The following is a 25,749-nucleotide window of genomic DNA, read 5'->3' as shown; positions in this document are numbered from 1 at the left end:
TTAATTTGAATATCTAATGGCTATTATTTAATTGTAGTTAGCAATTAGGTATTGAGTTAGCAATATAACACTCCCTTGACTAATAGGTTAGACTTATTTGGGATCATTAACTTAATTTATTTAAACAAGCCCAAATTAAATTAGCATTCAACTTTAACTTACAATAAAATTTATAAATCCTCTCATTCCCTCAGCCTACCGCCACTTTCTGTGTGGTAGTCACTGCTGCATGAGACGGTCACGACACCGTCATCCTACCCAGTGCTCGACGTCGTCGTCGGCATCTCCGGCAAGGTAAGGTTTTCTCTTTGTATTCTCCTTTCTTTCCATTTTCGTTTTCTTCACACTCATTGATTAAAAACTTACGTAATAGACTTAACTACTTTTAGAGCACTCCCAATGGCACTCCCTTATTTCTCCCTTATTTCTCCCTAACTCCTGCCACATCAGCGCCACATCAGCATCACATTTTATCCCCAGTTTTTAGCCAACTGCTACATTGGTTTCTCCCTTATTTCTCCCTTATTTCTCCCTAACTCAACATTTCATTTTTACATCATTATTTTTTATATTATTTAATTTTCCCTACAAATGTATTTAATAAATAGACTAATAATGAACAATTCATCGTTGTATTAATCATTGGAAAATATAATACAACGAGAAAAAAAAAACTACAAATAAAAAACGCAAATAAACAAAGATTTTTAAAAAAAAAAACTAAGACGGAGGGGCCGGAGGGGCGTCGGGATCGAGGCCCATCGTAATCTGCAGGCTTTGGATGCATTTCCAGAGGGCCGCCTTTTCTTCAGGGGTCCCGCCGCCGGTGAAGTACAACGTGTACATCTGCGTCAGATTGGCGACATTGCTCGAATAAGTGGCTTTTTCTAAGTCGATGTGGGGTTCCGACTCGACTTCCGACGTTGTGCCCTTCCCCTTCCGCCTCCCCTTCGCCTTCTTGGCTCCCGGGCGCTCGTGCGGACCATCCCCACTCAAGTCGATGTGGGTCGCGCTCCCCTCGCTCTCCGAAACGCTAAGTCGCGAGCGCACCGATTTCCCGTGCAGCGCGACGTGCATCCCCGTCCGGAATTTGGGGAGATCCTTCAGCTTATCGTAGATGTTCCAATACTTGAACCCCTTCGACAAGTACTGACCACAATACCTCTGCATGGCCTCATCTCGGACCATATGCTCGTTCTGGCCACTGGGCATGTTCGCCAACAAGTTAGAATAAATACCGTTGAAGTGGCCGCAGTCCCTCATGAGGCGCTCCCAATGCCGACAGATCGCCTCGCTGCCATGGTCCTTCATTGAGGCAGTCTTGTGGCTCCTGTACTTCGCGGCAACCCGCTCCCAGAATATGATCTCAGTCTGGTAGTTGCTGCGCTCCGCGTTCTGTGACGTGTCCGCCCAGCAGGTGGCTATCAGCTCGGACTCTTGCAGAGTGAGTGTAAGTAGTCCTTACCCGCTTCGGCCTCTCATCGGAACCCGTATCAGTCGCAGCCGACGACGCCGGCGCCTTCCCCCTCCCGCTCCTAGAAGGCGGCTCGGTGGGCGTTTCTTCCACCTCGAAGTCCTCCGCGCTCAGTGTCGCGGCCTGAGATTCTTGGTCGCCTGGGGTTGATCCGGGGGTGTCGAACTGGGGCCGATACACATCGTCGGCTGGAGAGGGCATTCTGCCGGCAGAGTTGAAGTACGGAGAAAGTCTCCGCGCCGGAGGAGTCTGCAAAGGAGACGGACCCGCGTATGGAAGTTGGCCGGGAGGAGAACCCATCGCCAACAACGAGTGCATCCACTGCTCGTTTGCTTCATCCGTGTTGGGAATTTGTGAACTCGACTCTTTCCCCTTACCCTTACCCTTACCCGAGCGGGAATTTTTCTTCCAAAAGCTCATAATTTTTGGAAGATTGATGAAGATTGAAGATTGGGAGAAGAGATTGAAAATGGAGAGAATGAAGATTGTGGGTGATGAATGGAGGAAGTGGAGGAAATATTTATAGGGGTGGGATGTAAAAATAGCCGTTGGGCCGAAAAAAAAAAAAAAATTTAAATATCGCCGATTTATCGCCGAGCGTCGCCCACGGTGGCCGGCGATCGCTCGGCGATAATCCGGCGAAAAAACGCCGCTTGGCGAAATAACGGTAAGATTATCGCCGAATTATCGCCGATTTCACCACAACGGCCGGCGATAATCCGGCGATGTTCGGCGATTTTTCGCCGGATTTTCGCCACCCCCATTGGGAGTGCTCTTAGATTTAGGTCTCTTTGATTTTAAGTGTTTTTAAAACTGCCCTTACCATCGCCAGAAGTTCGCCGGAGAGGGGGCCAGAATACGGCAAAATGCTCCCCTCGAAAAGGATTCTAATTATGTGCTTAAATTTCATGAATATTGTTCCATATTGGAGAAAGCTATCAAAATTTCATTGATTTTAGTTCATTCTGGATTTGTTGATGCATATTCAAAGTGTCAAAAGAAAAGAAAGACTTTAGAGTTGACCTTCTTGGTGTTGCTTCTTGTTTCACTTGAAATCTCGGTATTGAGTTATATCTCCATGTTTTATTGTTTGGTGAAAGAGGTATAAATGGAGATGGAGGTTTCATATATACAAGTGTTCATGGATGAGTTACAACGTGTACTATTTTTACAATTTGACTAATCAATGCTACACTTAGCTTATGATTCATCAAAGTACTTAGTTTATTTATTTTTAGGCTGCATACATATTAAAGATGCATCGAGGTCTATCGGAGTCATGTGTGGTCGTCGAACAAGCTGCCTGAAAATTGCATGTCTCTTAACTTGTAATCTCGTAATAGATTAATATTTTTATAATGAAATATTCAACTTTCATTGGTTCAATTTATGTATTCGAACCTTTTAATTCCCAGTTTAGGATTTATGTTTTTGTCGTTTATTATTTTCCTCACGTCAAACTTCGTCACAACGCTTCTATTTCTATAAATCACACTAAAGGATTCCAAGAAAAACTCTTTATTTACAAATTTCGATTTTTCTAACAACTAATATACGAAATTTCTTTATGTCATTTTCCAAGTCATATAAATAATAATAAAGAAAAATTTGCAACTTAAGATTCATAGCTTAAAAGTAGTTCAAAAACTTGGGTTTTTACAGTTTTGAAAAGAAAAAGATATAAAATCAGACTCCTGATTAGACTCTAAAGGATACCATTCTCTTCATTTTTGAAAAAGGTTCATGTTGGTATCTTCCACGTCTTAATTTTATAGAGAATGTTATGCCCGGTTTTGCGAAGAATGCACGCTATTTGAAAAACCTACCCAGGTTAGGTGGCTCAAGCTAAAACCTACTCGGACCGGGTGAAAAATCTGTCCTCCTCCAGAACCACTACCCAGACCATATAAGGTCATCACAAAACCTACCCGGGCCGGGTCAAACTTGCAGAAAATTCAAAGTTTGCTATATTTTTGGGAATTTTAAATTCTATTCATACTTGGAGACCTAGGACACAGTATATATACATTATTGAAGCAGGATAATTTCATGTAGCTAATTTCAAGAAGGATAGAAAACACTCGATCTTTTGATAGTCTATGGTGGAAGTATGTTTCATGAAATCCTTATTATTAGCAAATATGATTGTCATATCAGGATCTCTAATTATTTGGTAACTAAATTAAAAACAATATTGCAATTATAATAATTATATTTTATTAATATTGGTTATTGTGTGTATATCTTTGTATTCTTCCGTATTAATAAATACGTCAAGATAATTGGTAAACAATCAGTAAACAAAAAATATAATCATCCTGTTTCGTAAATTCTCTTTGTCTCCTATGTTTTTCGCAAAGAGGAAGAAGGAAGATAGAATTAGCGAACAACCAGATGATATTCTTCTACACATCCTCTCCTTAATCGACACAGCTGAAGCCGTTCGAGCCTCCATTCTCTCCAAGAGATGGAAACACCTCCGGCCTTCCCTCCACAATATCCGGTTGAACCTTCACGGCGCTGTCTCCCGCCACCGCGTCCCTCGCTTCGTCTCCCAATTCCTCTCTCACCGCAACACTGCAGCCCCTCTTCACGACTTCCATCTCTAACTCGACACCGAGCGTTGGGTCTCTGAAGATTTATCACTCGTGGACAAATGCGTGCTCTATGCCATCAACCACTCACGGCGTTCAATCCCTCCGCCTCGCTGCGCCTCAGCTGCCTAAATCTGAGGCTTCCCGCCGCGCTTTCAACCTCCACAACGCTGCGGGAACTCGAGATCAAGCAGAGAAACACCTGGATTCATGTAAAACGGTTTTCTCTACCAAATTTGAAAACCCTTTACCTTGACGTCCATTTGCCCTTCGATTTTTCCGGCCTCCCGGAGCTCGAGAAGCTTTCTCTGGCCTTGTGGGATGGCCTTGTTTTAAGGGCTCCCAAGCTCAGATTTCTTGAAATCCTTGAATCCGATACTGTTTTCCCAATCAAAGAGATTTTTGCGCCATTGCTTACCTCAGTTTAGATACATGGGTTTTTTACCTTTACAATGTGGCAAGATAAATCTCCCAATGTTGGAGGAAGTCTATTTAGACATTCATGGAATTATGTTCAAAATATTTAAACGGTTTCATCTGAAGTGTGTTACGTTTCTTCACCAACTTGGAAATGCTTCCATTGTTTCACTCACTTTGAACACTCTCATGGTATCTTTTTATATGCACTACTAATTCTACTACTAGTGTTTCTCAAATTTTTGTATTCTAATTAATGGTTGTTTGAAATTCAAAGGTTCTTGAATTGGCTGGTGGTCCCATTGAACAAAGGCATCCTCCATTTCCCAACCTCAAATGTCTCAAGGTGATAAAAGGATCTAACGAAATTAGCACGGTGCTTGAAAGCGTAATGAACTATTTGACAATCGGAACTTTGTATTTTGAGTCATCATTGAAGGTAGAGATTCCTCGTGATGTGGCTGTAGTTCAAAAGCATCCCAAAGCCTATGACTTATATTTTTACGAAGATTATACACAATAATCTTAGATTCCCAACGAGAAAATTTTCCTGATCCATTTTCCTCTTGTTGGCATTAATGTGCTACTTCTGCACTCGTGTAGTTTTTTATGGTGTGTTATCATTTCTCATCTCTATCTCTTGTATTTTAGTTTATCTTGATGGATTATATTTTGTTAAGTATCTTTTGTGTCGTACATGTTTTTAATATCTATACTAGATCCAAATTAGAAAATGGAATGTGATACGAGTATATGGATATAATAATATGCTAACTAATTTTAAGTGCTAATGTACATCAAATCACGTGCTGTTACGTGGCACCAAAAAATGCAATATTATATACAGAAAAATGTATAAGCAATATACATTTGTAGAAGCTATAGATGAATTTTGGTAGATTGCATTTTAGCTATAGGCAGATTGCATTTTTTATTGTTGAGTTTTGCATTTTTAGATATTGACTATTTAATTTGCATTATATATAGGTTATTTTGCATTGTAGACAATTAATATTAAAATGCAAAACTTAACAATAAAAAATACAATTTGCCTATAGCTAAAATGCAATCTGCGGAAACGCATGTACAATTTCAGAAATGTAAATTGCACTTTTGTTTTATAATATTGATTTTTTCGTGACACGTGGCAGCACGTGATTAAATGTATCTTAGCACTCTAATTAAGGATGCACACTAGTGCTCCCCTACGAGCATATCTCAATATCTTCCATATCTTATTATTTTGTCTATTATTAATTTATCTTATATTTTCTATATATTTCTTTGAATAAAGGCCAAAACTGGTCATCATTTTGGTCCTACACTTTATCTTTTGAATTTTTACATCATGAACATTTCAACTCGAATCACAATTGGTCCTACACTAACAATTCTGTCAATTTTTAAACGGTTTTAACCCGATTTTGATAGTTTTAACAGTTCCATTCAGTTTAAAATCATTTTAAAATTGTCAAAATCGGGTTAAAACCGTTTAATAAAATGACGAAATTGTTAGTGTAGGACCAATTGTGATTCGAGTTAAAATGTCCAGGATGCAAAAATTCATAAGATAAAGTGTAGGACTAAAATCATAAAATGAGCATATGTTTAGGACCAATTTAAGCATTTACTCTTGCTTTCTTGTTCATAAGTTGGGCTAGTCTATTTTGGAGACATTGTATTGTTCTCAATCAATCCATAAATATAATTGAGTGAGGCTAAATGGCCACATTATGGCTGGCCATAATCAGATTTTACAATCAAATTTAATGCACTTAGAAAGTATCAAAATATCCATAACTATTTTACCCTTTGCATTAAATCATCCAGAAATATATGCTTAGCTCACTATAACAAATCAGTTATTTTCTATACACGCTTTATATTAATTATTCCTTGTATTATTTTCTCAGATTTTATTTCTTTTTAGTCATAGTATTTGTTCTTGAAGGTGACTTAATCTATATATTGCAGTGGAAACCGAATAATAAAATAGTAAGACATTTCCAATTAAAAGTAATATCACTAACATATTTAATTGAAAATGAACACTATTTTACTTTTTATTATTTTTTTAGTGTATTAGTATATTTTATTTTGATAGGATAGTTGATATTCCGCTTTAATCATATATAAGTTTGTAATTTAGTCTGTATTTTAGTTCGCACTAGTAAATTTCATTCAATTGTTATTCAATTTAATTAAATAACTGGAAGTTTCAGTTTATCTTAATTTTGACTGAATGACTGTAAATTTAAATTTAATTCAATTCAATTGTGTAATCTTATATTCAGTTTAATAATTGAAAATATAATTTGATTTTATATTTAATTGAGCAATTTGGTATTTCATTAGTCTTGTATTCATTGAGATGAGTGAGATATCCAATCTATCTCAAATTCGACTAATGGTTCTATTGATCTTAAATTTAATTGTGAATTTGGGATTTCTTTTAGCCTTAACATGCATTATTTTTAAATTTTATTAATTTGATTTTATATTTAATTGAGCAATTTGGTATTTCATTAGTCTTGTATTCATTGAGATGAGTGAGATATCCAATCTATCTCAAATTCGACTAATGGTTCTATTAATCTTAAATTTAATTGTGAATTTGGGATTTCTTTTAGCCTTAACATGCATTATTTTTAAATTTTATTAATAATTTACAATGACGCAGTACATTATAATATCATAATATAATAAATAAATATATAATACTAATATGGAGTACTATACATAATATCTTATGATATCAAACTGAACTATCATAATCCAAGTTCCTGTGTGATATTAATATTTACATTTTCTATGATCAAGTTAAACTCATTTAGTAATTGAATTACTTATTGTTATCATAAAATTGCACCGTTTTTATATTATTTATTGTTTAATTGTTTATTTAATTTTAATATTAATATTAAAATTTAATTTTTAAAACATATGTGTTTAATAATAATTATTTAAGTTAATTTTTTGGTGTATGCTGTAGATTTAAGTTATACCTCACGTTTAGAATCAATACAAAATATTAATCGATATCTCATATATGAATTGAAAAAAAATAAAATTCTATCGATTAATAACATTATAATATTCATAAAACAATTTAAACATGTTATACCCTTCTATCATAAATAATACTCAGTCCGTCCCTAAAAATTACTCCATCCGTCCCAAAATATGGTCATATGATATGACACGAGAATTAAGATAAAATTATAAAGTAAGAGAGAGGAGAATGACAGTTAAGTAGTATTAGTGGATAATGAGACCCCATTATTGTTAGTATTTTAATGGTGGTGATATAAGTTGTAAATAACTTAATGTATATGAATAATAAATAGAGATAACTTTCCATAAATGAAAATGTTCATATTTTTATAGGACGGATGAAAATAGAATTAGTCTATTTTTAAGGAACATCCCAAAATAGCAAATGTGATCTATTTATAATGAACCGAGGGATTAATTTGTAGGAGTACTGCATATCCTAATTTACAAAACTATATTCATATAACATACTTAAATATTCAAATATAAAATTATAATAATCCTATGATATTTTATAAATAAGATTTTGAAGGTGTGATATAATCTAATAATAATAGTAGTAGTAGTATTTAACGTGCTAATATCACTATTATTATTAACATTATTACTTTTATCATTCTTTTATACTCTGATCATTTGATTTATAAATCATCATTAAATCAAACTATATAAATTATCGTCCTTACTCCTTAGTCATATTAATCTCCTTTATTTATAAAATATGATCCGAATATTAATTTTGTACTACTATTTGAAGAAAAGCTGAAAGAATAAAGAGTCCTACATTAATGCAAAATATAGAGTTTTAAAAGGAAAGGGCTATCCTGGAAAATACTTATGCACTAACAACTAGGTTTAGCTTTTTTTAATATTTTAGTAGTGTTTAAATACTATTACACCCTTGTGTGGGTGCCATAATGTGGCTACATAGCATTATTGAATATAATTACCCTTTATTTTATTTTCATGCTTTTGTTTCAATTCTGTACTGTATGGTTTGATCGACGGGCAAACTCCCGCGACTGCATTTTATCTCTCCGCCGTTCATAATCGCGACGCCAAAATCTTGTTAAGGGAAACGATTAACTATCCCTTAACATTTATTGCTTTCATCATGATCTCATCATCCATCCCTGAATTCCTACGAGGAAATAATTTCGTCTTATTTATTATATCGGATAATAGTTATCATAAACAAGAAGTTGGACAAGTTTGACAAGAGGTTGGATAAGCTTGACAAACAGCAGCACGCCCATCGTCAATACGTCCTCACTCCACCTGTAACAGCCCGCCTTCCAAGGGTACAATAAATGCGGCGACTGCTACCAACACGGACTTAAAGAATTCAACATTGGCTAGGGTTCTCATTTAAAGAGTTTAAACAAAATATTTAAAGGAACTATCAGAGCATTAAAACAACAACTTAACCTAGAAGCTTAAATAAGAAAAAGGAAGGTATCATAAATTACGATAAAAAATCTCAGGAGTATGACATAGTTTCCAAGATAAAAACCACAAGAAGGTCTAAGGCCTCTAAACCGAAAGGAAAGTGCAAAATATCCAAAATAATCATAAGTGTTTCAAAGTAATTTCAGCGGAAAACGACCAAGAGAAAAGGGCAGCTATGTATGAAGACACAACTACACTTGAAGTTCAAAACATCCATCTTAATTAGTTATCATGCTCAACACCCGCCACCGCTTGTCATCGTTCAACCTGCACATAAGGAAAACACATGCAGGGCTGAGTATTTTGAAATACTCAGTGAACTCGTTGCCAAAACATTTTATAAGTTATGCCACCCTTACCAATGAACTCGAGTTTTAAGCAGTTATAAGAGAATATCACGAGTATTGTCACGACCACAAACTTCCTAATGATAGTGACTGCATCTAAACGTGATTCAATAGCACCTTAGAGTCAAGGGATGAAAAATAATCATGATTTAAAAGAAGAAGCCTAGGACAAAAGTCCCGCAGGTGAAAGTGAAATGGGACAACATAAAGTCAGAGTGCGGTCTAGGTTCACAATCCTTCTAACATAGAATCCTATTACAGCGGAAACGTCCAAGACAAGGCAGTATGTATGGAGACATACTACCCTGGGCTACCTATTGACTTATGCGAGGATTCATGCCCAACACCATCGCCTGCCCGTCCACGTTCAACCTGCACATTTGAAAATAACATGCAGGGCTGAGTATTTGATATACTCAGTGAGCACATTGCCAAAAACAGTTTTGATTTTAATTGTCAAGCCACAGTTGAGAGATCACGGGGTTTTTATTTAAAAGGCCCGAGTCTCTAAATACTTTTCCTTTCATAAGAATTTTGATTGCGCAATCACGTAACATAGATATACCATATCTGAACCTTGTGTGAACCGGGAATGTGGCCACATTCCACGACGGTCACTGGACCGGCCAACCCCTTTTGTTAGCTCACGGTCCCCTTATGTGTACACTAGTCCGAGTAGGGTTTGCGGCCCTACTGGGACCCGAATTCGATTTAACTTGAATTGGCATAGCCAAGCAGATAGGTAATCATAAAACAAAACATGGCATGACAATATACTTGAGCAAAGAATCACATTTTCATACTGAAATCACGTTTGAAAGAATGCTCACCTCAAAAGCTAAAGCTCCTTCCGGAAATTCCTTAACTTGGTCTTAGATGACGTTCGAAGACGTCCCTTTAGGAAATAAAATGATACTCAATTAGATTTTTGAGGTATCCATTAAGCTTAAACATGAATGCATCCTAAGTGCGTGATCATTTTACTCTTTCTCTAAATTTTCTAGAAGAGTTCTAAAATTCTTGAGTATTAATTAAATCAGCAGATTTAATTAAATTTGAGGAATTTATTCGCTTTACTAGAGGGTGTTACCTCCTAAGCCATTTATTTAAGTACTAAAAATTAGGCTCGAGGTCTATTCATCGTTAGCGTATTATAATTTCTTAAAATTAATCGTCCGAGCACTTAAGCTAAGGTCCGGAAAATTAGGCTCGTCTTCGTGAAAATAATTAGCGAACCATTAATTATTTAATCAACATCATAGGGGAGCCCATGATTTAATTAAATTCTTAGCCTATACTTTTATTTTAGTTGGTGGTCCAGGCTTAATAATTAACTTCCATAAAAGGGCAGCCCATCTCTAACTATTTCCTTAGCCCAAGATTTAATTTACAATCCTAGCCCACTTTTGTTTAATTAGTGAAGCCCAAACAATTAAGAGAGAAGGGCCCAAACATACACTCCCAAAAACCATCGGCCTCTCTCTCTCAATTCACAATTCAACTAAAACCCCAATTCCAACCCTAGATTAGAAGGGAGGCGGCGGCGTCTCTTCCTCACGCCCCTCTCTCAGTTTCTTCTCTTTAATGTGTATGGGTGATGTGAAGCTGATTTGAGTGTTGTGTGTGTAAGAAAATATATAGGAGAAAAGAAGTCTACATGTGGTTGGGATATTGGCAGAAAATCAAATCTGTAACTCATTGTCTTATGTTCACTTTAGTTGGCTGTTTACTCTTGAGTAATTAAGGAGCTGCTTTAGCTCTTTGTTCTCTTATTGCAGTCAATCCTTTCTGATGGTCTTCACCCTACTTTTATTTAATTTATTTTGTTTCTATTCTGGAGTACAAGTACTCTTGCATTCATATAACTTGTCTGATTATTGCAGGGTGCATAAGAGAGACATTGGGAGTGGAAAGGAGTGTAGGGGCTGACTTGCCATTTTTGGGGAGGCTCTAGATTTATTATGGGTAAAACAAGTTTGTTCCATTTCTCTTGCAAAGGGGCTCTTTTAATTCTCTTGTACATATGCATTAAATATCTTGTTTGTATTTTGCAGGTGGGGAAGAGAAGTGTAGGCTGCGTAGGCTGCTCCAAATGTGGCTGCCCTCGGCCCAAAGGGCTGACTTAATGGGCCGCGACGGGGTGTAACGTGGACTTGGTTAGAGAAGGCCCGAAAGAACATTTCCTTTGTATTTTAAATTCCTTTTTGTGGTTTCATGAGTTCAACAAGTAAGCTAAGTAGTAAGCTCAGGGGTGTGTACATATATTCTCATTCATGACGTCGACCTTGTATTCTTTTAAATATTAAATTTTGTTTACCAACGCAATTAAACACGACTTCATTTTTCATTCGTTCGTCGTTCCCTTCTCATTTGTATTTCGCAACTTAATGTTTAGTTAGGCATATCAGCCAAGGTTAACAACTAAATCAAACATTAACAAACATCTAAAGGATGGCATGCGTTCCTAAGCACGACAAAAAAAAAAAAAAAAAAAAAAAAAAAAAAATTTGTAAGCTAAGGCGACTTAAGAGGCGGGTATTACATTCTACCCTCCTTAACGAAAATTTCGTCCCGAAATTTTGCTTATGTTACTCAAACAGCTCTGGGTACTTTTCTTTCATCTTGTCTTCCAATTCCCATGTAGCTTCCTTGTGACCATGGTGCTTCCATAGAACTTTCACCGTTACAATAGATTTGTTCCTCAATTCCTTGACCTTCCTATCCAAGATTGCCTCTGGCTTCTCTTCATAGCTTAAGTCTGGTTCCAAAACCATTTCCTCTTGGTGGACTATGTGTTTTGGGTCGAATACGTATTTCCTCAATTGAGACACGTGAAAAACATTGTGCACGTTCCCAAATCTCGGTGGGAGTGCCAATCTGTACGCCACAGGACCCACTTCTTCTAAAATTTCATAGGGTCCGATGAAACGTGGTCTTAGCTTGCCCTTGACGCCGAATCTCGTAATTCCTTTAGACGGGGATACTTTCAGAAAAACTTTGTCTCCCGCCTTGAACTGCAGATCGGTTCGGCGAGCATCTGCGTAAGACTTTTGCCTATCTTGAGCTTCCTTGATTCTCTCACGGATCTGGCGGACGATCTCTATCATCTCCTCTACTGAATCCGGTCCCAGCGTCTTTCTCTCACCGACCTCATCCCAATAAAGCGGTGATCTACACTTCTTCCCATACAGTGCCTCATATGGGGCCATGTTTATGGTTGCCTGATAGCTGTTGTTGTACGCAAACTCTATAAGTGGCAATACTGGCTCCCATTTTCCTCCGCGGTCGAGCACTACGGCCCTCAACATATCTTCTAAGATTTGGATTGTCCTCTCAGACTGCCCATCAGTCTGTGGATGGAATGCCGTACTGAAATTTAACCTGGTGCCTAGCTCTCGCTGCAAGCTTATCCAAAACCTAGAAGTAAATTTTGGGTCACGGTCTGATGTGATCGTCACCGGTACTCCATGTAACCGTATGATCTCTTGCACATAGATCTGAGCTAGCTTGTCCGATCCGTAAGTGATACGAACTGGTACAAAGTGGGCGCTTTTGGTGAGGCGATCTATAATCACCCAAATAGCAGTATTCCCTCGTTGTGACTTTGGCAATCCTGTCACGAAGTCCATTGCAATGTGCTCCCATTTCCACTCGGGAATTTCCAGGGGTTGCAATTTCCCATAGGGTCGTTGATGTAGAGCCTTCACTTGTTGACATGCTAGGCACCTTTCTACAAACGACGCTATGCTCCTCTTCATGCCATCCCACCAAAAATGCTTCTTCATATCTTGATACATTTTCGTACCTCCTGGGTGGGCAGTATAGGGTGTTTCGTGAGCTTCGCTCATGATCTCATTCCTGAGAGTCTCGTCATTGGGCACACATATTCTTCCTTCAAACGTGAGGGCGTTATCTGCTTCTTCGCGGTAACTCACCTCTTTTCCCGTCCTCACTTTAAGTCGAATTTTCTCTAATGTTTCATCACTCCTTTGAGCCTCAACAATTCTGGCTCTTAAGTCTGGCTCAATCTTTAGAGTGGCGATCCTACTTTCCACCGTCTCTGGTGCTCCCACTATTTCTAGCCGCATCTTGGAAAATTCTCGTATGAGCTCCTCATTCTGTGTGAGGAAAGTGGCCACTTGGGGAATGGTCTTCCTGCTCAAGGCATCTGCCACTACATTCGCCTTTCCTGGGTGGTAATTTATACCACAGTCATAATCCTTGACTAATTCGAGCCATCTGCGTTGTCGCATGTTCAAATCTTTCTGCTCAAAGAAGTACTTAAGGCTCTTGTGGTCCGTGAAGATCTCACATCGAACTCCGTAGAGATGATGTCTCCAAATCTTCAAGGCATGTACTACTGCTGCTAGTTCCAGATCATGAGTGGCGTAATTCAGCTCGTGTGGCCTAAGTTGGCGTGACGCGTATGCAATCACCTTGCCATTTTGCATCAATACGCATCCAAGTCCGACCTTTGAAGCATCGGTGTACACTACATAGCCTGTTTCTGGCGCTGGCACGGCTAGGATTGGTGCGGTGGTCAATTTTTCTTTTAATAATTGGAAACTTGCTTCACACTCCGGCGTCCAATTGACCTTAGCTCCTTTCTTGAGCTGTTGAGTCATTGGTCTGGCTATTTTAGAAAATCCTTCGATGAACCTCCGATAATATCCAGCCAAACCTAAGAAACTTCGAATTTCACTCGGTGTTGTCGGTGACTGCCAACGTTGTACTGCCTCCACCTTGGCAGGGTCCACTCGGATCCCATCTGCCGTTACTATGTGTCCGAGGAAATTCACCTCGTTGAGCCAGAACTCACACTTGCTAAACTTAGCATAGAGCTTCTCGGCTCTCAACGTCTCTAAGGTGGTTCTCAGATGTTCCTCGTGTTCCTTCTCGTTCTTCGAGTAGATGAGTACATCGTCTATAAAGACTAGGACGAACTTGTCCAAGTATGGGTGGAACACGCGGTTCATTAAGTCCATGAATACTGCCGGGGCATTTGTGAGTCCGAATGGCATTACAGTGAATTCGTAATGGCCGTATCTGGTGCGGAATGCTGTCTTGGGTACATCGTCATGTCGGACTTTCAGTTGGTGATAACCTGATCTCAAGTCCATTTTCGAGAATACACCAGCCCCTCGAAGTTGGTCAAACAGGTCGTCAATCCTTGGTAGAGGGTACTTGTTTTTGAGCGTCAGTTTGTTCAACTCTCGGTAGTCGATACACATTCTCAATGTTCCGTCCTTCTTCTTCACGAAGAGCACTGGTGCGCCCCATGGTGACACACTAGGTCGGATGAAGCCTAGGTCTAGTAACTCCTGTAGCTGTATTTTGAGTTCTTCTAACTCTTTAGGTGCCATTCTGTATGGTGCCTTCGATACTGGGGCCGATCCTGGTTCGAGATCAATTGTGAATTCTAATTGCCTGTCTGGCGGCAATCCAGGTAGTGCGTCTGGGAAGACATCTGGGAATTCTCGTACCACTGCTACATCTTCAATCTTACGGTCCTCTTTCTCTTCTCCATTCAGGTAAACGAGGTATGCCGGGTATCCTTTCCTTATCATAGTGGTTGCTTGTAGTGCAGAAATTATGGACTTTCGTCGCCTCATGGAGATTCCGTGGAAGATTGTGGGTTCCCTTCCTGGGTATTGCAGCGAGATCTGCCTTTCCTTACAAAGAATGGTAGCGTAGTTTTCGGCTAACCAATCCATTCCCAATATGATGTCGACGCTCCACATCAACATCACATGCAAATTGTGAGCCACTAACCTAAGGTTTCCCATATTGAATTCTACGTTTGAGCAAGTTCGTGTGATGTCTATAAGGCCTCCTACGGGTGAGGACACCCTCATCTTATGTTTTACTTCGTCAGTAGGCAGTTCTAAGGTATCCACACAAGGTGCTGATATGAACGAGTGTGATGCACCAGTATCAAACAAAATGGCTATAGGTATGTTGAGGGGAGTTCCCATACCTGCCAGATTGCCCTGCTCTTGGTTCCCTGGCTCCGTCTTAGGCTGCCTCTGTCTCAGTGCAAAAGCTCTGGGCTGAGTGGGAAGCCTCTGCCGTAACTGCCGCTGGTGTTGCGGAGCTTGGGGTAGGGCCGCTTTTCCTTTCGGCTCAGCTTGAAGTGCCCGCAGTTGTGGACGCTGCCCTTGGTAGTTCTGTCTCCCTCTGACTCCAGCGTTCCTATCCGGGCATTCTCTGGAGAAATGTCCGCCCTTGCCACAGTAGAAGCACCTATCAGTCCCAGCCTTGCACTCCCCATGATGATTCTTCGAGCACTTAGCACAGGGAGGGGCTCTAGGTCTGTACTCCATCATCTGATTTGGAGCAGTTTGCCTTCCACCATTCTGCGGTGGCTTCAGAGCAAGTTGTGGCCTCTTAATTTCATTTGGAGCACGATCTCCATCCCACCTCCTTTTCTCTCGGAAGTTTTGCTGTTGTTGAGGTGGTGCTGCGGTAACAAGTACAGTTGACTTCTCTTTGGGCATAGCTGCCTCGATATCCAAGGCTCGACTCAGTGATTCAGGGTACGACAACCCTCCAAGGCTTGCCAGGGCCATCTTTATTTCGTACCTCAGACCGGCACAAAACTTCTCAGCCATCTTCTCATCAGTATCGACTTGGTCAGGCGCATAGCGAGACATGTCGCAGAACATTCTATCATACTCAGTAACGGACATCCGTCCTTGTTTCAGATTATAGAATTCCACTTCCTTAGCCTTACGGTAACTCTTCGGGATGTACTTGTCATACATTCCAGTTTTGAACTCATCCCAAGTCATTTGAGCCAGTTGTTCCGGTGTTAAAATTTTCTTTCGTGCCTCCCACCAGAAATCAGCTGATCCTGTCAGTTGGAAGGTCACACAAGTCAAGCGTTCCTGATCGTTGCAGTGCAGGAAGTTGAAGATGCGTTCCATGGCGCGTATCCAGTTTTCAGCCACAACTGGGTCCCCTAAACCATTGAAAACCGGAGGGTTTTGTCTCAGAAAAAGTTCCTCTACTCGCCGCTCCTGTGGAGGTGGAGGCGGCGGAGGAGGTGGTGGGGTCATCCCTCTTCCCGCTCTATTTCCTCGTGGTACATTTTGTGGCACCTCGCCATTCCTTCTTGGCCGTCCGGCACGTCTCCTTGGTGGCATTCTGTTCTAAGGATAACAAGGTTAACATGGATTTATACTCGTCGAATGTCATGATTGCAAGCATTAGGTTCATTAAATGCACCATTCTTTTGAACATAAGGAGTAAAATCAAAAAATCGAATAACATAGCCAAGAAACATCACATGTCATAAGTTAAGGAAAAAAATTGCCTCTAGCGAGGACTTAAAATCTGATACATGTGAGGGCAATAAGGAAAAAAAGAAAGCTCCTAAAAGGTTCGATACATGGAAAGGGAAAACATGATGCTAAGCTACTACGATAAACACGCCTGAGGCCTGCTCAATCAGTCCTGCTCAGAGTCGCTGCTGATCCACATCGGGTCGCCATGACTAGTCCCCTGATGGGACGTCTCGATCGGAGGCACCGGCTCCTCGGGGTGCTCCGGCACTGCCACCGGCTCTGATGGCCCCGGGGCTGCCACTGGTGCAAAGGGAATATCGGTCCCGGCGGCCAACTCTCTGCGCATACGCCAAATGCGATGATACAGCTCGCTGAAAGAAGTCAAATCTATCGGTTGCTGGGACAACCGTAACGTCTCCGGGTGGGGCTCCACTGGGGGTGGAGGTATCTCTGGTGGTGGTCCGGCTGGTGGTGGGGGAATGAACTCCAACTCCAAATCAGCGAGGCCGCCAACCTGTGGCTCCTCCTCAGCGGAACCATCCTCCTGCATCTCGCCCCACTCCAAAACTTCCTCGGGCTCCTCATCCGAGTCCTCTCCCTCGGAGTCCTCCTCACTGACCTCATCGTCGTCTACGCCCTCCTCCTCTGGGTTCTCGTCGTCATCCTCATCCGCCGTGCTGCTCCCCATAGACTCGGTCTCATCACTCGAGTCGGGCGTAACCTCTACTCGGCCCCTCTCGTGGGCGGGAGCTCGAGACGACTGCCCCTCCCCGAATACTCCGCCTGCACCCCGCATGAGGGCCAAGGGTGGCAACCTGCGGAATCCCTCGCTTCCGGGCGCCTGCGTCCCTGGTGGGGGCCCATCACCGAAGTGGAAGCACCCTGCGGAGACTGCGCTAAGAAAACCGGGCATATCCCCAATAGGCTCATATGTGGGAGGCGGGGACGACGTGTACAACTCGGCAGTGGCCGTCATCCAACTCTGCCACTCCTCAGGAAACAGACCGACGAGCCTCATGATACCCTCGTAGGGCTTCACCCCGTGACAGTTGGCCTCCTCCCATAACTTTGCGTAGTGAGCTACGAACTCTGCCAGCGTATCCCCATGGCAGCGGCGGTAGGACCGGTAGTAGCGAATCACTGCCTCGGAATCCGCGCCAGCTCGGAGCGGCCTACGATGGGTGTAGCGCTGTCGTGCCATCTGTACGAAAGAATGGCTCTCAAAAACGCGAAAAGAGAAAATAACGTATAGAAGTAATATGCATAGTGAAATATATAGTACTAGCCGTCGCATCGATAACCTATTAGGGTTTTTCTCCGATAGGGTAGATCGTATTAGCATTCGTTTTGAGTGACTCGTGGGCCCTCATAATTTTGGACGTTCTTTCTCTTTTTAAACGTAAAGGTCGTAACACAGTACGCCGTAGTTCGCATTTAAAGTTCTATTTTCAAGACAAGTTAGGGGTTCGCCCTATCTTGCATCTTTCTGTTGATTTCATCGCTCTTGGAAGCGGTGTAAGAGTCGTCATTCACGACTATTCGTTCATAGCTACTCTAGCCTAATGTACCTCCTTAGGCGTTCTAGGTTTGCATGCATTAGTCATTTCGTAACTTTCTAAAAACTTCCTCGATCTATCATCATACTTCACATAATCAGGCATGCATAACTAATAATACTTTAGCATTTGTAAGACATCCTTATGCTTAACATTTTAAACTTGAAATTCTCTGGTTCGTAGAAAAATGGAATTTACATGCTTTTCCTTGAAATCCTTGAATATTTTTGAAATATCTTTAAAAGAAATCATTTTTCCTTTTATCAAGTCCTTTCATAAATAACTGAAAATTTTCTGGTAAGAACTTCTTTCTTACCTCATTGCTGCGGTTGAACGTGACGAGTCGAGGTGTTGGGTCCTTTAACTTTCCATTTAAGTCATGTTCTAGCCTAGTGCTATCATTCTAGACTAAGGCTTGAAAGAAGGTTCTTGGGTCCAGAGCGAAAGAACGGTGCTCTGATACCACTCTGTCACGACCACAAACTTCCTAATGATAGTGACTGCATCTAAACGTGATTCAATAGCACCTTAGAGTCAAGGGATGAAAAATAATCATGATTTAAAAGAAGAAGCCTAGGACAAAAGTCCCGCAGGTGAAAGTGAAATGGGACAACATAAAGTCAGAGTGCGGTCTAGGTTCACAATCCTTCTAACATAGAATCCTATTACAGCGGAAACGTCCAAGACAAGGCAGTATGTATGGAGACATACTACCCTGGGCTACCTATTGACTTATGCGAGGATTCATGCCCAACACCATCGCCTGCCCGTCCACGTTCAACCTGCACATTTGAAAATAACATGCAGGGCTGAGTATTTGATATACTCAGTGAGCACATTGCCAAAAACAGTTTTGATTTTAATTGTCAAGCCACAGTTGAGAGATCACGGGGTTTTTATTTAAAAGGCCCGAGTCTCTAAATACTTTTCCTTTCATAAGAATTTTGATTGCGCAATCACGTAACATAGATATACCATATCTGAACCTTGTGTGAACCGGGAATGTGGCCACATTCCACGACGGTCACTGGACCGGCCAACCCCTTTTGTTAGCTCACGGTCCCCTTATGTGTACACTAATCCGAGTAGGGTTTGCGGCCCTACTGGGACCCGAATTCGATTTAACTTGAATTGGCATAGCCAAGCAGATAGGTAATCATAAAACAAAACATGGCATGACAATATACTTGAGCAAAGAATCACATTTTCATACTGAAATCACGTTTGAAAGAATGCTCACCTCAAAAGCTAAAGCTCCTTCCGGAAATTCCTTAACTTGGTCTTAGATGACGTTCGAAGACGTCCCTTTAGGAAATAAAATGATACTCAATTAGATTTTTGAGGTATCCATTAAGCTTAAACATGAATGCATCCTAAGTGCGTGATCATTTTACTCTTTCTCTAAATTTTCTAGAAGAGTTCTAGAATTCTTGAGTATTAATTAAATCAGCAGATTTAATTAAATTTGAGGAATTTATTCGCTTTACTAGAGGGTGTTACCTCCTAAGCCATTTATTTAAGTACTAAAAATTAGGCTCGAGGTCTATTCATCGTTAGCGTATTATAATTTCTTAAAATTAATCGTCCGAGCACTTAAGCTAAGGTCCGGAAAATTAGGCTCGTCTTCGTGAAAATAATTAGCGAACCATTAATTATTTAATCAACATCATAGGGGAGCCCATGATTTAATTAAATTCTTAGCCTATACTTTTATTTTAGTTGGTGGTCCAGGCTTAATAATTAACTTCCATAAAAGGGCAGCCCATCTCTAACTATTTCCTTAGCCCAAGATTTAATTTACAATCCTAGCCCACTTTTGTTTAATTAGTGAAGCCCAAACAATTAAGAGAGAAGGGCCCAAACATACACTCCCAAAAACCATCGGCCTCTCTCTCTCAATTCACAATTCAACTAAAACCCCAATTCCAACCCTAGATTAGAAGGGAGGCGGCGGCGTCTCTTCCTCACGCCCCTCTCTCGGTTTCTTCTCTTTAATGTGTATGGGTGATGTGAAGCTGATTTGAGTGTTGTGTGTGTAAGAAAATATATAGGAGAAAAGAAGTCTACATGTGGTTGGGATATTGGCAGAAAATCAAATCTGTAACTCATTGTCTTATGTTCACTTTAGTTGGCTGTTTACTCTTGAGTAATTAAGGAGCTGCTTTAGCTCTTTGTTCTCTTATTGCAGTCAATCCTTTCTGATGGTCTTCACCCTACTTTTATTTAATTTATTTTGTTTCTATTCTGGAGTACAAGTACTCTTGCATTCATATAACTTGTCTGATTATTGCAGGGTGCATAAGAGAGACATTGGGAGTGGAAAGGAGTGTAGGGGCTGACTTGCCATTTTTGGGGAGGCTCTAGATTTATTATGGGTAAAACAAGTTTGTTCCATTTCTCTTGCAAAGGGGCTCTTTTAATTCTCTTGTACATATGCATTAAATATCTTGTTTGTATTTTGCAGGTGGGGAAGAGAAGTGTAGGCTGCGTAGGCTGCTCCAAATGTGGCTGCCCTCGGCCCAAAGGGCTGACTTAATGGGCCGCGACGGGGTGTAACGTGGACTTGGTTAGAGAAGGCCCGAAAGAACATTTCCTTTGTATTTTAAATTCCTTTTTGTGGTTTCATGAGTTCAACAAGTAAGCTAAGTAGTAAGCTCAGGGGTGTGTACATATATTCTCATTCATGACGTCGACCTTGTATTCTTTTAAATATTAAATTTTGTTTACCAACGCAATTAAACACGACTTCATTTTTCATTCGTTCGTCGTTCCCTTCTCATTTGTATTTCGCAACTTAATGTTTAGTTAGGCATATCAGCCAAGGTTAACAACTAAATCAAACATTAACAAACATCTAAAGGATGGCATGCGTTCCTAAGCACGACAAAAAAAAAAAAAAAAAAAAAAAAAAAAATTTGTAAGCTAAGGCGACTTAAGAGGCGGGTATTACAAGTATCACAAAATATATTTTCCATAGACTGGCCAGTCAAACAACTCCCCACTTTTCTCATAAATTTCCACAATCACAATCACAATCTTTCCATGGTGCGACGAAAGTGTGGCCACACTTTTCGCCCACGAGACCGGCCGACTAGCAAGGACGGCTCCCGATCCCCTCGTGTACACAGCCTGGTAGGGTTTGCGGCCCGTACTCAGACCCGAATTCGTTTAACATATCCATAGCCCTATAGCCCAATGGAGCGAACTCTCACACTGGGCATCAGACGCACAATATCACAACAAAACAGACATAGGCATGGCATAACAGTTAAACCACCCTTATTTCTCCACATTCATAAATTTGCACATAAAAGAGTTTAAGAGTAAAGCCCACCTCGACTGCTTAGGTTTCAAGTATGTTCTTTCCTTTGTTATCCGGCTTCGCAACTGAGGTTTCACCTTTTTAATCACATAGGCACATATCACAAATCAGATTCAATACAAACTCCTAACTCATGCATGTCTCAACGCTTTTCCCTTTTCCCACCGATCTATTTTAGCATCATTAATCAATCAAGCACACAAGGGTATTTAGCCATCAAGCACACACCACACAAACACAACACACACACACGACACGCGCACACACACGCCACACATATGTATACATATTTCCATATCCCCTTTATCCCACTTTCACTCAAACAAGATGCATGAGGGTTCAAGAATACCGATTAATCGGTTAGAAAGAAGAGGAATCGAGTAGAAACGAAGAAGATGAATATAAAAATACCTTATGAGAAAAACGAACGGTAGAAATTAAGCATTAGACTTGGTTCTTCAAAATTCTTGGATCAAACTTCAATTCTTCTTCAAAAGATGACAAAATATTGGAGAATAGAAGAAGAAAATTTGGAGAGAGTGGAGAAGGGAGGGGGGCGAAAATTATGGGTAGGGGGCGAAAATTTGTGATGGCTAGGGTTAGGTTTTTGGCTTCTTATTTATAGAGTTCAATAAGATATTTAGGTAAATAAATAGAACATTTGGTAAGATCTTATTCTCCACAATTAAATAAATAAATATTGTGAAGTAGGGAAGAAGAATTAACAAAAATAGACTAGGGTATCAAGGCATGAAATTTTCGAATTATGTGGCTCCCAATTAGCCAAGATTTTGCTTTGGTATATTTTTCGGAGTAGAATAAAATATCACAGAGCAAAAATAGAATAAAAATTCTCCCATTGGAGGAAGGGAAATAGGCGTGTAGTAGCCTTTTAAATAAGGCATGGATTTTTAATATCAACTAAAATAAGATATGGCAAGATCTCTTGAGGTATGGAAAAATTTGGTAGAATATTTAAATTCTAGGCATGGAAGGAAATCAAGTAAGGAATCAATTAAACAAGCAAAATAATATTTCCTTCCCAACATAGGTGATTTTCGAAAATCACCTAGGAATATAAGGGGCTCGATTTTTCTCCATAAAAATAAGGAATAATTGGGGTTTGGATTTAATTTGGATAAATATCCCAAGAATTAAATTAAATCCGAAAAAATAGAATTCCTTCTCCAAAAGTCCTAGGGTTCGAAAATCTCAATATTTGGGTGGCTAGTATTTATGGAAATTTTCCCTAATATTCTCACTCACCTTTAAACAAATAATTCACCTCATAATTTAATAAATCACATGCCACATCACATAGTCAATAATTTTGACTTTTCAAACTTCCCGGTCAAAGAAACTCATGCAATAAATTCATTTATCAAATAATTCACATCTCCCACGTCATCAATAATAAATTCTAGGGCTCTAAAATTGGGGTTCAGAAATTCGGGATGTTACACCACCCGTGCTACCTTTTCATCCCTACCAGCAATCACCGCCGCCCTACACTTTGCCGCCGGCAAACCTAAATTCTTGTTGGGACCCACCGCCTATCAGCAGCCACAACAACAACACCAGGACCGCTTCCAGCAGCTGCGCCCACCTTCCTGTTGGGACCCGCCAGAAGTGCAACACAGACAGCCCGTATACTAACAATCGTACCACGGCCTGCCCCAGCATCCGATGCTCTCAGCCGCGCCGTCGTGCTACTCGAGCGTCGATTGTCAATACCCCTCGCTTACCTACTTGGAGACGCTGACACAACACTACAACCAACCCCACCAGTCGACTTGCTGGTATCCTCCTATCCCGCACCAGTCATTCGGATATCAGCCATATGATCAGCCTTACCAACTGCCACAGCAGCTACAACTAGCTCAGGCTCGTGTTCCGCAAGCATGTGAAATTGCAGCAACACCGCGTGTTGATGACACTAATCATGCTGATGGTACAATATACAGGAGTCTAGTTGGAGAACTTAACTACCTTTACTCATACAAGGCCTGACATTGCTTGTCTTGTAAGTGTGGTGTCGAGATATATGCATAATCCAATCAAGCAGCATCTTGGTGCAGCTCGAAGTATACTCCGTTATGTTGGAAGTACAGTAAAATTTGGAATATGGTATAGTAAAGTGTCAGACTTCAAATTGGTTGGGTATACCGATAGTGATTGGGCAGGGTGCTTAATTAGATGATGAAGCTACAGTTATATATTGTGACAACAAGTCTACTACTGGAAAGGCGAAAAACCCGGCCTTTCATGGTAGAACGAAGCACATAGATGTGCAGCACCACTTTGCAGAGGAAAGATTCAACTTAAGGAGGAAGTACGATTCTTGAAATCCTTATTATTGGGCAAATACGATCTCTAATATTTATTGCCTAAATTAAAAACATTATTACAATTATATTAATTTTATTTCATTAATTTTTGATGTTGTGTAGATCTTTGTATTCTTCCATATTATAAATACGTCAAGATTATTGGTAAAAAATCAATAAATAAACATTATACTGTAGTTATTATGTTTTGGAAATTCTCTTTCTCTTCTATTTTTTTTCTAGAAAGGAAGGAAGATAGAATTAGCGCACTCCCGGACGAAATTCTTCAACACATCCTCTCCTTTATCGACATTTATGAAGCCATTCAAACAAGCATTCTCTCCAAGAGATGGAAACACCTTTGGCTTTCCCTCCTCAATATCCGCATGCACCTCCGCGGCGGCGCCTCCTACCACCGCCACGTCTCTCAATTCCTCTCTCACCGCGACGCTGCAGCCGCTGTCCACGACTTCCACCTCTCACTCGACACCCAACTTTGTATCCGGGAAGATTTGGCACTCGTGGAAGAATGCGTGCTCTACGCCATCAATCACGGCGTTCAGTCCCTCCGCCTCCACGTGTCCAAACACCTACATTTCAGGCTCCCCGCCGCGCTTTTCACCTCCACGACGCTGCAAGAGCTCGAGCTCAGGGAGAAAGACACCTGGATTCATGTACCCGCACGATTTTCTTTACCAAATTTGAAAACTCTTTACCTTGACGTCAAATTTTCCTTCAATTATGATGACTGGAGGGATCCTTTTGCCGGCCTCCCGGAGCTCGAGAAGCTCTCTCTGAGATTGTGGAATGGCCTTGTTTTAAAGGCTCCTCCCAAGCTTAGATTTCTTGAAATCTTTGGATCTAATTCTGTTATCCGAATCAAAGAGATTTCTGCTCCGTTGCTTACCTCGTTTAGGTACAAGGGTTGTTTACCTTTCGAATGTTCGGAGATGAATCTCCCAATGTTGGAGTTAGTCTATTTAGACATTCATGGAATTAAATGGAAAAAATCGATATGGTATCATCTGAATTGTGTTAGGTTGCTTCACCAACTTGGAAATGCTACCATTGTTTCACTCACTTTGGACACTCTCATGGTACGTGCACTACTAATTCTACTACTAGTGTTTCTTAATTCTTAAATGTTTGTATACTAATGGTTCTTTGAAATTGAAAGTTTCTTGAATTGGTTGGTGATTCCATTGAACAAAGTCCACCTCCATTTCCCAACCTCAAATGTCTCAAGGTGATCAATGGATCTAGCAAAAGAAGCACGGTGCTTGAGAGCGTAATGAACTATTTGACAATCGGAACTTTGTATTTTGAGTCATCATTGAAGGTAGAGATTCCTTGTGATGTGGTTGTAGTTTATCAGCATCGCGAAGCCTATGATGACTTATATTATGATGACTTATATTTTGAGGAAGATTATACACAATCATCTTAGATTTCCCTATTAGAAAATATTCGTGATCCATTTTCATCTTATTGGCGTTTATGTGCTTCTTCTGTTATCTTTTCTTTTTCTCATTTTTAGTTGGCATCTACTACTTTTGCACTTGTATAGTTTTTTATTGTGTCTTGTAATTTCTCATCTCATATCTAGTATTATAATTTATCTCATGGGCGGAACATGAATTATAAAGAAGGGGGCAACTTTATATACAAAGAAATTTTAAGAACTTGAGGAGGGATAATTAGTGAGAAATTAAAGTAATAAATGAAAAATGAAATATATATATATATATAATTAAAAATATGAGGAGAGGCAAATGCCCCACCTATGCTTAAGGTAGATCCGCCCCTGGTTTATCTTGAGAAATTATTTTTTGTTTATAGGCTATTTGTATCGTCCAAGTATTTAATAGGATAGTGATAAAATGCAAACTTATATATGGTACAAACTCAAAACTCCTCAGTTTC

The 25,749-nt window shown here is 40.2% G+C and overlaps 2 protein-coding genes and 4 long non-coding RNA genes across 6 annotated transcripts in view; 3 read left to right on the top strand and 3 right to left on the bottom strand.

Annotated features, from left to right (window-relative positions):
- LOC125206608 (F-box/LRR-repeat protein At3g62440-like) overlaps positions 1-25,273 on the top strand; it is a 29,866-nt gene extending 4,593 nt beyond the window's left edge. The window contains exons 2-5 of the mRNA XM_089061555.1: positions 3,835-3,977; positions 4,260-4,280; positions 24,074-24,923; positions 25,004-25,273. Coding sequence (XP_088917681.1) covers positions 3,835-3,977; positions 4,260-4,280; positions 24,074-24,923; positions 25,004-25,273 — 1,284 coding nt within the window. The remainder of the gene's footprint in view (positions 1-3,834; positions 3,978-4,259; positions 4,281-24,073; positions 24,924-25,003) is intronic.
- LOC148923601 (uncharacterized) lies at positions 9,468-10,300 on the bottom strand. Its single transcript, XR_016132947.1, has 2 exons — positions 10,166-10,300; positions 9,468-9,707 (listed from the first exon to the last, which is right to left on the bottom strand). It is a non-coding gene; the product is annotated as an uncharacterized LOC148923601 (long non-coding RNA).
- On the top strand, positions 10,912-11,682 carry LOC148923600 (uncharacterized). The gene is made up of 2 exons (XR_016132946.1): positions 10,912-11,300; positions 11,390-11,682. It is a non-coding gene; the product is annotated as an uncharacterized LOC148923600 (long non-coding RNA).
- Positions 12,681-16,276, bottom strand: LOC148923599 (uncharacterized). The gene is made up of 2 exons (XM_089060772.1): positions 15,203-16,276; positions 12,681-12,752 (listed from the first exon to the last, which is right to left on the bottom strand). The coding sequence occupies exons 1-2, from the start codon at positions 16,259-16,261 to the stop codon at positions 12,681-12,683; spliced, it is 1,131 nt and encodes a 376-aa protein (XP_088916898.1). The 5' UTR covers positions 16,262-16,276.
- On the bottom strand, positions 18,720-20,147 carry LOC148923598 (uncharacterized). The gene is made up of 2 exons (XR_016132948.1): positions 19,418-20,147; positions 18,720-18,959 (listed from the first exon to the last, which is right to left on the bottom strand). It is a non-coding gene; the product is annotated as an uncharacterized LOC148923598 (long non-coding RNA).
- On the top strand, positions 20,156-20,934 carry LOC125198732 (uncharacterized). The gene is made up of 2 exons (XR_007172465.2): positions 20,156-20,552; positions 20,642-20,934. It is a non-coding gene; the product is annotated as an uncharacterized LOC125198732 (long non-coding RNA).
- Positions 25,274-25,749: the final 476 nt, after the last annotated feature.

This window comes from Salvia hispanica, chromosome 6 (assembly GCF_029641045.1).
Source record: "Salvia hispanica isolate PSC_SH4W2 chromosome 6, Shi_PSC_v1, whole genome shotgun sequence".
Lineage (NCBI taxonomy): Eukaryota > Viridiplantae > Streptophyta > Magnoliopsida > Lamiales > Lamiaceae > Salvia > Salvia hispanica.
This window is presented reverse-complemented; position numbering and strand designations above follow the sequence as displayed.

Coding starts and splice junctions, on each gene's coding strand:
- LOC148923599 (XM_089060772.1), bottom strand. CDS start 16,261: ATGGAACGCATCTTCAACTTCCTGCACTGCAACGATCAGGAACGCTTG. Junction 12,753..15,202: donor TAGAACTGCCTACTGACGAA/GTAAAACATAAG, acceptor ATTTACTTCTAG/GTTTTGGATAAGCTTGCAGC.